Genomic DNA, 13,332 nt, shown 5'->3' with positions numbered 1-13,332 from the left:
GAACTATTAGTGCATCAGTGTAGACCTTGGGACAATGAATATAATTTTTCCCAACCTACATGGTCTAAAGATAGTGGACTGCAGTAGTCAAAGCAACTTTTGGTTATTTTAGGTCCTCTCATCCACCCAAGTGTACATGCTCCAGTCCAGAGATGCTGTAACATTATAAAGTTATTTCCTAAAACTGGGTTTTATCTGTTATGGTTATAACTTTTTTCAGACGTACACTGATTTTTTAAATTTAAAGAATATCATGTCCCTGTTTGAAGAGGCTTAAATATAAGTAAATGCTCATCTGAATTTTGGGGTCAGATCACGAATTCTTATTTGAACATGTTAAATTTATCTGTTATTGCCTTAATGTTTTACGTATCTTACACCACCACACACCTGCCAAGCCTTCCAGAGAATTTGATTTACCTGTTATGAGTCAAGATGTTACTTTTAAAAACACTGTACTCCAGGTCTTACTTTGCCTAAAATATAAGTTTTGATCAAAGTCCTTTTAGTCTGGTGGGTCTGTCCACCAGCTTGGGGACAAAACAGGCAGCCACAGCCACCTCTGTTTTAGCCTTCTATACAGGCTTTTATTCTTTTGCCACACAAATGCACGATTTATAGAAAAAGTAACAAAAAGGGATAGTCCTGACCTGGCCTGATACTGCAAGATCCTTTACACCCCAGAAGCTCAAAAGGTCATGACCTCCCTTGGCCTCAGGGGGATCATAGGGCCTACCCCATCTGATACACCCTTCTGCTGCTGGTCAGGAAAATGTCTCTCTCCTGTTTCCCCACCCTTACGGAGCTGTAGCCTCACTTATATCTTCCTACTGGGAATCAGAGTCAATCATTATCTGCTGGTTTCCAACTTCTGCCAGGGCTTGCTGTTCCCTGGTTCAACAGACCCTTTGAGGGGCAGACTGCCATGCAGTACATTATGTCAGTTATATCATTTGGGATTATTCCATCTTATTCTGAAAATTTTTGATGTGCTATAGATTTTTGTTCTGCAAAGGAAGCTGGATGTTTTGACAGTTGATTGTTAGAGGACAATTGTAACTTTCAATATGCATGAAAATGAGGGAGATGGTTTTGGTTTTGACATCCAAGAGAGAGTTGAGGTTTTTGATACTGTGAAGGGGAGGCATCTTTTTCCTTCTCATTTTGGAAATTTTCCTGCCCAACGAGCACTTGAAAATTTGGGAAGGAGGAGAGCTTTAATTCCTCATTCCCCATAACAGGTACCTTTGTCAGCAGCTAGCTACACCCTGCATCAATATCTACCAGTAGTCCAAGCATTGGATGGACACTATCTTGAGGCTTGACAAAACTATCAACAATGAAATAAAATGTTTACACGGACCACCACCAGAATTCAATGTGATCACATGGAAATGAAATGAAAGGGAACTGTTCACACCTGAGCTATTGCTCCAAGATCTCTGAAGGCTCAAGCACACATCTTTGCTTTTGGTTACATTCATCACAGATTTTTGAAGGTTTTTTGCAACCATGAGCTAGAAACCAAACATGATAGATTTTTGCAGCACAATCATGCAGCTAAACTATGGGAACTAGTGTGGTTATTTACAGTGCTACTTTATACGGAGGATCATGATTTTGATTTACCTTTTCCATCTCTAGAACCTTATCTTGCATCTCCTTCAGAGCACAATGGGATTCCGCTTCACTTAGTCTGGCTTGGACCAACTCTTTTTCCAGCTGTAGCACAAAGTCTTCACTGTAGCGGGAACTGCACTTATGCTATAAAGTTTGCAAATATACATTATCAAGTGAGAATAGTAGCGGGCAAAAGTTTTCACACACTTAAATCTACAAATAAAGTGTGCTCCTGAAAGCTCAAGACTAACAGCAGTATGCCTGACAGTGCAGATAGGTGCAGTACATATTTCTGTCCAAAGCTCTCCTAATACGCTTCCATCCAGACTTGCAGACGCTGGTTGAGAGGCATAGCACTAGGATATCTGAAACACCCTAAACGCACCCAAACAGGACGACCACATTGTGAGCCCCTTAATTCCATTGGGTTACTCACATATTTAGTCCCAATGAAATCAACAGGAATATTTGTTACAGTAACTGATCACCAATGTGATTAAGGGGTTACATCTGGCACAGTGATTTTGTGCAGTGCAGTCATATTTCACTTCTTGCGACAGCCATGTTGTTAAAAAAAAAAAAGCATTTCTTTCAAGACTGCTTTACCAGCGTAACAGAAAACTTTGTTGCCACCACAAAGCCAGGAAGATTCACAATTGAATAGTCCTTGGCAGAACCTGCTTGATAGGCAATAACACTCCCCTACCTGAGAATTTCTTTTATGGCTCTGTCATTTGGGAAAGATGGTTGTTTAAGTCTTCAAGAAAGCAGTGGTCTCTAGAGTTTTTACATGCATAAGTGGTATGCAAGTCCAATTTAAGGGGCAACAGTTGAATGTAGTTTCTATCGTATAGTATTATTAACTGTAACATCTAGAATTAAGACCTTGTATATTTGTTTTACTCAATCATCAATTCAAAATCAGATCAGAACTATCAGCTGTAACACATGTAAACAAAAACACTTCCCATTTTGTCTATGTTTTTCTTGAACAATTTAGTTTCTGAATTAAATAGACTTTGCAAAGCTACTGAAGCATAATTTATATTATGGTAGCACACCACATGGGACTAGGCACTATACAGAAATAGGAAGACAACCCTTGCCTTGAGGACACAAACTATAAAGACAGACAAGCAGTACAAGGTGAGCATATATAACATACAAGGAAAGGGGCCATGGTGATGGTTAGCCATTGTTAGGTTTATTTTTTATGTATAAAATGTGCGAGTTGTATCATGGCCTTTAAATTCAGTGCCTACAATTACCCCAGAGGAAAACCTGTGGTAGTATAGTACAAGTTATATGCCTACAAGTCAACAGAATACAGTTCTATAGGGCGGAGTTGTATACAAACCTCAAGGACCAAATCCTACTCAGTTTACTCATGCAAGCAGTCCCATTTTTTCCAGTGTGCCTACTCATTTATTGCAAGCAAGTGTTGGCCCTAAACAACTGTGACAGAACAAATATGCACTGTAGCATTTAGGGAACATCACAAGGACTTTGCTGTGATTATCAGTTTTCCTTCATGACCACACTAGTTGAATTCATGTCACTTTTCCAAATGTACATAATTAAGCCCCATAGTGAGCTTACTTCAAAAAATATAGGTCCTGCATATCTTATCAATGATACTTAGAGAGCAAGTTTGACAGTCTGTTATAGGTTTCTTGTTCCAAGTTCTGTTTAAGATAGGACATGCAAACAAGAAAACATGGCATTGTTCCTTAAGGTTGAGATCCTCATTTTACTTTTTAACCAAGATTAATTTACAATAATTCATTTTTGATAGGAAAGTACAGTCTTGAAGAGCTACTTAAAACAGTAATTCCTGCTTCAAGGACATGATTTTTTTTTTTTTAAATAGAAGTTTGACGAGGTGCTTATTGAAAGTAAGCTACTTTATTTCTAATTATTTGGCAAGTTTCAGGTGGCTTACATGTAGTCCATTGCACCAAAATGGTCCATGACATGTACGAACTACTCTAATTTGTGTATGTTTTCTGACCAGTACTTTGTTCCTTATTGTTGATATCACCACAGTAACTGAATGCAATTTTGTATTTCTTTATTTTATTTCAAGTCTGTCTGCAAGTCATGAATGTGCCTACAACAGACCTAACTTTATGCCGATTGCCCAGCACAGTCAGAATAACCAGGAGCAGATTTTTGCAGAGTTCAGTGTTATAGCTTTTTGCTCATCAGATAATCATGTACATCAGAAGACATTAGATTTTCTGTTCTACATACTGAATTACCAGAATCAGCACCATTTTAGATAAACAATTAAGAGTCTACTTAAAGGTGCGATTTTACATTGAAAATTTTGCAAAGTCAGAGCAACTTTGCTTTTAGATGCCAGTAGCTTGTCCCAGGTCACACAGGAAGCCTGTGGCAGAGTGAGAAACTGAACTCAGATCTCCAAGTCCCAGTCCAATGGAACACCTAATCCTTGGGAAGATGTTACACAGATGCATGTGAATATTAAAAGTGTACCTCTACCATAAGTACAGCTCCAAGACACATGGAGACAAACATAAATGCTGGAACTAGGGATGGTGCTCCACCCCCTGGCTTGAGGGGGTTTCCATCATATACAGGGTTTACAGTGTAGTGGGGGTGCTGAGAGCCATTGAACCATACAAATTGTTCCAGCACCCATGGAGGCAAATCTCTAGTACCTTCCTCATTTAGCTTCACAAATGGATATATTACTCTCTAACCCATTCAGATGTTAAACTCAGGAACTGAATTTCACCACTATGAAATGTCTTTGGCAGCTGCCAGATTGTCGCATTCCCCAGGAAATACTTTTGCAGCGATCTACAGTGAAGACATTAAGATTATTGGCTCAGTGAAATCCAGGGCTGCTCACACACAGTTGCCTTTGGCCAGAAGCTGCACACACAGTTGTTTATGGAATCAGGTACTATCTATAGTACTTTTCCAAACTACCTAGTTTCAGGTTCTCCTTGGGTAAGTTACATTTTGTTTTATGATTCTTTAACCATCAAGTTAAAAAGTTTGCCACTATGCACACACACAGTATTAAAATGCTTTAATGAATGAATTTGTATTTCCTTGGGCAACACTATGCTTTTCAATATCACACATTTTAGCAGGTGTTCCTGAAAGAAGTTGCATTCTACGGAGTTATAAACATAATTGAATAGATGTGCATTAGTCCCCGTTCAGGAAGCATCACTATTCAAACAGGACATTTACTCCTTTACGTGTCTACAATGCTTGAAAGCTAGCCATCATGAGCTTCTCAAAGACATCTGCAACTATTTTTTCCCCAGCTGCACAGGAACTTAAAATTTTAAATTTATTCAAATCAAAATTAGATTTATTTCTAAGTTATGCGATTTACATGGAAAATGGAGGTATGTGTTGAATACACATTTTATAGTCTAATTCAATTTAGAAAATGCATGACAAACTTGCAAACTGAGAAGAAAATTTAAGAAGTAACAAGAAATATTAAAAAGATCCTTTGCTTCCCCATAAGGTTCAAGTTGGAGCTGTGTCCAACAGTTTTGAGAGATCCCTAGAGTAATCCCCAGCTTTTACAAATCCAAAAAAAAAAAAAAGATATTGTAGCATTCATATATTTGGTTTACCAAAATAATTTTTTAAAAAATCTGAAGTTGCCTCATGGGAGAGTCAGCTTACTGGAGATTTATTACAATGAAAGTTTGACTCACCTTTACAAATTATCACATTTTTTAGAATAAACTAACAACTTCCAAATTTTGCTGAATTTTGAGCACAATTACCTCCATGCTCCCTACTAAACTGTAGTAAATTTGTGCTAAACTGTCTCCTTAGATTTAATCTTTAGGTTACCCAATGTTTTCAGAGAACTTTGACAAGTTACTAAATTTTTTTTCTTTTTTGAAACATTGATGAGAGCGCATGAAAATATAAAATTTTTTAATTATCTTCTAATGTCTTCCAGACAAATTTTTGGTTTGTTTTTAAAATTACGTTCTATTTGGCACAAATGCTACCTACAACCTTTTTGTGTCAGAATATGGCTACCTTTACAATGCATTTGGCTCCCCTTCCCCACTTGCCAATCTAATAAAACCATTAGGTGGTTCATTTACTCACCAGTTGCCCTATACTAGAGCATGCAGTTTAGGGTCTGGAACAAAAATTATATCTCAGTCAAATTTTCATGCCAGACTGCTACCTTAATATAATCTGCTATTCAAAGAAAAAGGATCTCGTTATCCTATATATAAAATGTTGTCAGATGTGATGTGTGTACACAATGAGCAAGATTATTTCAGCATACAAAGTCATCAGTAGTAGTTTCAAGTCAGTCCCATAATTATTGTCTGAAGAGAGTTTTAAGAAGTTTTCCCCTCCTTCCATAGAGAAACAGAAGTCCACACAAACTGCCCCAAAAAGACACTTTGGCAATTTGTAATAGAGTCATTTATTTTTACCTTCAAATTCCCTACAAATATTTATGCTAAACATTTAAGAAAAATCTCAAGGCCGCATACAAATCGGGGTTCTGGTGACAACAGGCACACTTCGGCAACATGCACAATTTTATGTGCATTTGTAGTCTTGCAGAGCAGTTGTGTAGAAGATATTTAAGACCAAACATTTTACACAGGTAATCTTAAAATAGGGCCTTTAGTCATTTCACGTGAGCTTGAAATCTCAGATCTCACAACAGATAGAATCAAATCTGGTTACTATTTGAACATGAGTAATTGCACTTTTCATATCAGCCTGGCTAGCATAATTGCAACTTGGGTAATATATTCTTCCTACCTAAATCTGCTTCCGAAGTTTCATCTAGAGAAGTTTGCTTTCCCTCTTAAAGTCCATTACTGCTGCTGTCTAAAAGAGACTAGTGCGTGAATACTTTCCATTTGTTACCTTAATGTTCAGTATCTATCAAATTTAGGCCCCAGTCCTGCAATTCATGGCATACAGATGCAGATATGCGCCCATACACAGTGACGTGCAGGACAAGGGACTTAGACTCTAAAATATTTATGGTGTGGACTGTACTTTAAAATTTATGCAAGTTACACCAAGCAAATACTTCTTAGTATGTAATGCCACTCAGAGGTGGTTGTTAACACATCACCCGTAAAATAATTTTTGAATCCTTCAGGATGAAGGGCAATAAACAAAGTAAGTTATAAGATTATATTGACATCAAGATGTTCTAATACTCCCAAGAGTGGATCCACAAGAGTAAGCAACAGCATCAAAATAATGAGATGCCTCAACATTTTCCTGTCAAAGTTGCTAATTACAAATTTCTTTTTAACTTCAGATTTTAAATTTTATTAAGCTTCCACTAGGTGGTGCTCTGCATACATTCAAAGTTTTTGCAGCCACTATCTATTCCTCATGTTAAAAAAAAAGTGCACTATGTAAACCCCACCAACACACACAGTCATTAAAACTCCAGGGAAGGTACCAGTTCAGGCAGCCTTAGCATCCAATCTCCTCATTAACCAAATGCACTGACTCCTCACTTCCACAATCAACTCCTTTGCACTTCCAATATATAGCCAATGACAATACACAGCAAATTCCTTTACATCACACAAATGCACAACCTTTACTCCAACCACAGATTGTATCTGCAGAGCATAGTGATCTCATGCACTTACAGTCTTGTGCATTATTTGTACAACTGAAAGCATATGGCTGGAATCAAGGTTGTGGGTGAGAGATTTAGGGCAACTTAGTACATGCACAGTGATTACAGGGCAAATGCCTCCCATCTCTCATTGCCACTCATCCACAGGCCTCACCATCCCTGCAATATCCACCCCATCCTCAACCTACACAGCAGCTAATCCAACATATTTGGCTCCTCACAATGCTACTGCCCAGTGTGCTGAGACTCAAGGGGATGAAAGCAGTGATGCCAGAGTTGGTATTTATGTCCAGGGGGGCACTGGTGGGGGTGTCCTCTGTACTTAATATGCTTGAAGGACTCCCCTCACCCTTATGCCTAGTACACCAGAAAGCAGATGTGCCAAGGAGGCCCTTTAACACGGTTTTAGAAAGGGCTAGTTTTTAAAGTGCCAGTCTGACTAGTAAAATAACTGAATAATTAAATTCACTTGGCCCATACACAATGAGTGAATTTAGCCCTCAAATTTAACAAAGTAAATTGCTAAACATAGATTTTAGTCCCACTTCAATTGCAAATTTAAATGCAACACTAACTATGGAGATGCTAGGGTATGTCCAGACATACATTTAGATACAAACCCTTTTTGTTGGCACATGAGGATATATTTTGAAAACTTCACAAGTGGCTGTGGGTATAAAAAGTTTCATTTCACTGGAAAGGTACTTACTAGAATGCTTTAAGTTAAAAAACAGCCACAAGAACTTCTCCACCATTCCTACAATCCATTTCTTGTTTCTTAATGGGAAACTTGCCACAATTAAGCAAACAGTGATTTGTTGCATGTCAGTTAGTCAGAGCTCTCTTCACAGTTATGATCTACTCAGACTACATTTTCTTGTTACAACCACTCTGAAATGCAATATTTGGGCATTACAAACAGAGATTGCATATGCACAAAATGCTTCAATTTCTACAAATTTGTATTCCAGTTGTATTTCGGGTATACAGATTTACCTTTGTCGAAAGAAACATTTTCCAGCTTCCCAGATTGCAGTTGCAAGTATTTCCTGAGCTTCAGGGAAGGAATTATGCACTGAAGGCTGGTACTGGTAGGAAGGGCTACAGTTCTATTTTGATTTGTTTTCTTGTTGGTAATACCTGGCTGTACAACTGTGTTTTAGACATGTGGCAGAAGTGCCTAGAGCTCTGGACAGGTTCTTTGTGATGCACTGTCTAAAATTATATGGGAGTTTATATGCCAGTACATAACTGTTTTTCTTAAATGCAAGTTTAGATTGCAGAGGCACATCTATATCTTTCAGGAGAAAATAGCAAATGCTCCGACAGCGGCTAAGAGCAAAATGACACTTTGAATCCATTCTGCAACAATGACCACTTAGTAAAACTTCCATATTTTACACAAGCTAGCTACAGTGTACACACCTACTTGATTTCTAAACATAAGCCAAAATATGCTGAAGGAGCATAGTTTATGTTCTCCATTTAGTAAAAAGTGCTTTTTTGGTACAGCATAAAGTCTTAGCATGTCACTAGAAGCCTACAGATATCTTACTAACTGGCTTACACAAAGCTACTCTCAGGAAACAACAAATTGTCTAAGTAGGTAGAAAAATTAAAATCATTCCATGTTAAATTCTAACAAGAGGTTAGGCAAAGGTGTTACAATCAAGTCTCATGTCAATTTGCAATTCCTGGACTTAATATTTGAAGACCTACAGAAAAATACTGAAGGAAAAATAACTTGTTTGTCTAATGGGTGCATAGAATATACATAAAGAAGTTTAATTTAGTCTATCTATAAGTCACAAACCACGCTATTAAATGGTCTATCATTCTTACAAGTTGGATTTTGTATAATGTCATGAGTGCAAATAGTATGATACACAAAATATTTACAAGGACGGCACAGAGATTGTGCCATGACCAGTAGAAATAAACAAGTGAATGAGACAGATGAGATGAAGAGCTACCAAGCTCCTTACCCATTGTTGCTGCTGGAGCTCCCTGACGGTATTCTCAGCTTGCTCCAGTTTAGTAATGGCCTCATCACTCTGCTGTTTGATGGTGGCTAGCTCCCGTTTTATGAGGTAGTTTTCCTCAGCCTCCTGGGCCCTTGTCACTTGTCCCTTAGGACATAATTTTCTTTTTAAAGCAATTGAGGACAGATCCAAGAAACACTGCCTTTGTGATGCTTAGCCATTAACTTTGCGATATTAAATCTCAAACAGCATAGTACTTGGTTACAATTGATAATTTAGTAAAATGTAGCAGTTTAGTACTGCTAATCTGTGAAATTAAAGTTTAGCATCTTTTAGCAAGTTCAGTTGTGTACTTGCATTCAATAAAATTCAGGTCATGCAATGTTACTCTGTTATACATGCACCGGTTTGCTAAGAGTTTTCAGCGTTCAGTTTAAGGGTAAGTGTTAATACAATGCCACAGAATCCATGATTACAAAATTGTACTATGAATTTCATGTTAGAAAAATATTACAACGTGCAGATGTCAGATTTTTAGCATCTAAAAATAGACCAAACAAAATTCTAATGAAGAATTAGCTAAATATTTTATGTCCAAATTAGGTAGGTAAGGTTACATTTCAAAATAAACGCACGTAACTATCCATGCATTAAATGCAGTTTTTTCCATTTCGAGGGTGGGAGGGGAGGTATAAGGTAAAATACTCAAGGACTATACCTGTATCAATCTATCTGCCAAGGAAGCACTTTCCTACAAAAAGGAAAAATTTAGACAGGAATATAAGGGAAAAGAAAAACAAAAACAAAGGAGAGGTAAGAGGACAAATTAAGATGCAAGAAAGAATGTCTTATTCTACCCATTTTCCATACAAATAGTAATCTTTCAGGACTGACTTTTCATACAAATTAATACAATTTATGTGTGAAAGTCGCTGCAATGATTACCTTCTGTATCAATCTAGTGTTCCATTTTAGCAGTCAGTCAAAGGAGGTCCTCAAAGCCAGACTAAGAATTTAAAACTCATCTAGAAAGGACTAGATATTTTGATGTGAACCAATTTTTTGTTTAGTCATTTACACTAGATAGTAATGCACTATCCGAAATATTCTGAATATGAACATGAATGTAAAGTACTTGACCCATGTTATACCATGAAAGGAAGGCACAATCTGATCATATTTAAAACTCAGCTAAATGCAGAGGCATTCATGCAATACCAAGATTCCCAAGAGGTAAAAGCAAGAACGTTAAATGATGCACAATGTCAGGCATGAAGAGCCAGTGACTTATTCTAAAACCGGTTTAGTAGCCAATAGTTTGCATTAGTACATTCTAGCAATAACTTAGTTTGCTAGTTTAACACACCTTGCTCAAGTTCTACAACAGAATTTTTTTCCTAGATATCTAAGTACTCTGACAAGCATTCTATCCAAAGCAATTCAGCTTAGCCAAAGAACCCACAAACTTTCAGGCAAGTGCAGTTTCAAGTCTATTCTCCTCTAATGCACTTATATGTTTTTCAGATTCTCTGCAACAAAGTACAAATTACTACTTCCAGACAAAATATATCATTAAACGATCAAAAAAAAGTTCAGTCACATTAAGAGAACTTAGTTCTTATCTATATTAAACTGATCACTTAGCTGTTTAAATTAGGTTCAAATGTTCCTCATGAAGTCACAATTAAGTCATCTATATTATGACTATTAGAGATTTTTTGAGAAGGAAAAGCATCTTTTTCCTCACAACAGGTGCACCTATTGGTTTGCAATATATTGCTGTTGTACAGCTATTTCCCTATTAACAGAGAATCACTCCTAAACAAATAGGATTGTTAAAAAATGAAAGACACTTAAGAGAAACCACTAATATTGGAATACCCTAAAGATGAAACTCTGCAACTTTTGCTTGAGTTACACAATTACCAAATGCTCTCATGTTTGACTGAGTACATTAAAAACAAAGCTTTCTATAAACTTATATTCAAATCCCTCTGAAACATTTCTTGTACTTTTATTTGTAAAACTGTAATATTTAATTATGGAAATTCACTACTGAGTGACTCATTGCAATCTGCCTTTAGCAGTCTCAAAAATAGGCTTCTCTTTTCTTGTGTAAGAGGGGTGGCCGTGTTACTCTGTATCCACAAAAACAACGAGGAGTCCAGTGGTACCTTAAAGAATAACAGATTTATTTGGACATAAGCTTTTGTGGGGAAAAAACCCACTTCAGATGCATGGGGTGAAAATTACAGATGCAGGCATAAATATACTGACACATGAAGAGAAGTGAGTTACCTTACAAGTGGAGAACCAGTGTTGACAGGGCCAATTCAATCAGGGTGGATGTGGTCCACTCCCAATAATTGCTGAGGAGCTGTCAATACCAACAGAGGGAAAATTGCTTTTGTAGTGAGCCAGCCACTCCCAAGTCCCGATTAAAGCCCAAATTAATGGTGTTAGATTTGCAAATGAATTGTAGCTCTGCAGTTTCTCTTTGAAGTCTATTTCTGAAGTTTTTTTTTGTTGAAGTATGGCTACTTTTAAATGTTATAGAATGTCTAGGGAGATTGAAGTGTTCTCCTACTGGCTTTTGTATGTTACCATTACTGATGTCTGATTTGTGTCCATTTATCCTTTTACGTAGAGACTGTCCGGTTTGGCGAAAGTACAGGACAGAGGGGCATTGCTGGCACATGATGGCATATAGCACATTAGCAGATATGCAGGTGAACCCCTCAGACAGAGACAAACATCTATAAGATCTTCATCAAGCATTCTTAAAACTACAACACCCACCTGGGAAAGTGAGGAAATAGATTGACAGAGCGAGATGGATACCCAGAAGTCACCAACTACAGGACAGGCCCACCAAGGAAAACAGAACGCCACTGGCGATCACGTACAGCCCCCAGCTAAAACCTCTCCAGCACATCATCAATGATCTATAACTTATCCTGGAAAAGGATCCCTCACTCTCACAGGCCTTGAGAGGCAGGCCAGTCCTCGCTTATAGATGCCCCCCAACCTGAAGCAAATACTCACCAGCAACTACACATCACACCACAGAAATAACCACCCAGGAACCAATCCCTGTAACAAACCGCATTGCCTACTCTGTCCCCATATCTACTCTAGCGACACCAGAGGACCCAACCACATGAGCCACACCAGCAGGGGATTCATTCACCTGCACATCTACTAATGTGATATATACCATCATGCGCCAGCAATGCCCCTCTGCCATGTACACTAGCCAAACCAGACAGTCTCTATGTAAAAGAATAAACAGACACAAATCAGACATCAGGAATGGTAACATACAGAAGCCAGTAGGAAAATAGGGACATGGGAGTGGCTGGCTCACTCCATGCATCTGAAGTGGATTTTTTACTCATGAAAGCTTATGCCCAAATAAATCGGTTAGTCTTTAAGGTGCCACCGGACTCCTCATTGTTCTTTTCATGTAAGTTTTACCCATATATTATCAACACTAAAAGCGGAAACATTCCCAAAGTCTTTTCTTTAAACAATATTTTCTTGCCCAATTTTTTGCTTCATGAATGTTGCACTCTAACTTGCAAGAAACCACACTATAAATAAAAGTTCTCTATTGCTATAACAAATTAGAATTTGATACAACACCTGTTAAAGGAACAGTTGTTTCAATTTACCAGTTGAAAGGATTACGTCTCTGGGGGGCATGCAAAGCCCCAGGAAATTACTAGTGTACAAAGACTGCTATGCACTCTACATGTGTCTGATTTAATCTGGGAAATGAACAATTTAATATTGCAAGTTAGAACGAAAAACCACTTAAATTTATAACCAGAATTATGATTTCAGGATATGGACAAAGAGGTTATCCAAGAGCAGTGCCTGTATTTTGACAATACATCAATACCGGTTTACTTTTATAATCTGATGTGCTTTCAAAAAATAAAATGAAATCCACAGAATTGTCCTGAAGTCCAAATGTTGAAAGTCTAAGAAGTTTAGATCTATCTGAAAGCATACCCATGTCTTTCCTGCCTCTGACCCAATTTTGTAGTGTAATAAAGATCCATGCAAGAGGCCAGAGTACCA

The 13,332-nt window shown here is 37.6% G+C and overlaps 1 protein-coding gene across 10 annotated transcripts in view; it reads right to left on the bottom strand.

Moving 5' to 3' along the window:
- The window catches only part of EVI5 (ecotropic viral integration site 5), a 136,567-nt gene that overhangs the window by 79,756 nt on the left and 43,479 nt on the right, over positions 1 to 13,332 (bottom strand). For 6 of the 10 annotated variants that reach the window (XM_075131633.1, XM_048860550.2, XM_048860552.2 and 3 more), the window contains 3 exons: positions 9,965 to 9,997; positions 9,250 to 9,393; positions 1,630 to 1,764 (listed from right to left, as the gene is read on the bottom strand). In XM_075131633.1, coding sequence (XP_074987734.1) covers positions 1,630 to 1,764; positions 9,250 to 9,393; positions 9,965 to 9,997 — 312 coding nt within the window. The remainder of the gene's footprint in view (positions 1 to 1,629; positions 1,765 to 9,249; positions 9,394 to 9,964; positions 9,998 to 13,332) is intronic. The other 4 variants (XM_048860553.2, XM_075131631.1, XM_048860554.2 and 1 more) reach the window with 2 other exon arrangements.

The sequence above is a fragment of the Caretta caretta genome, chromosome 8 (assembly GCF_965140235.1).
Source record: "Caretta caretta isolate rCarCar2 chromosome 8, rCarCar1.hap1, whole genome shotgun sequence".
In the NCBI taxonomy this organism is placed as follows: Eukaryota; Metazoa; Chordata; order Testudines; family Cheloniidae; genus Caretta; species Caretta caretta.
The sequence above is the reverse complement of the archived record's forward strand: the minus strand, read 5'-3'. Positions and strand labels throughout refer to the sequence as shown.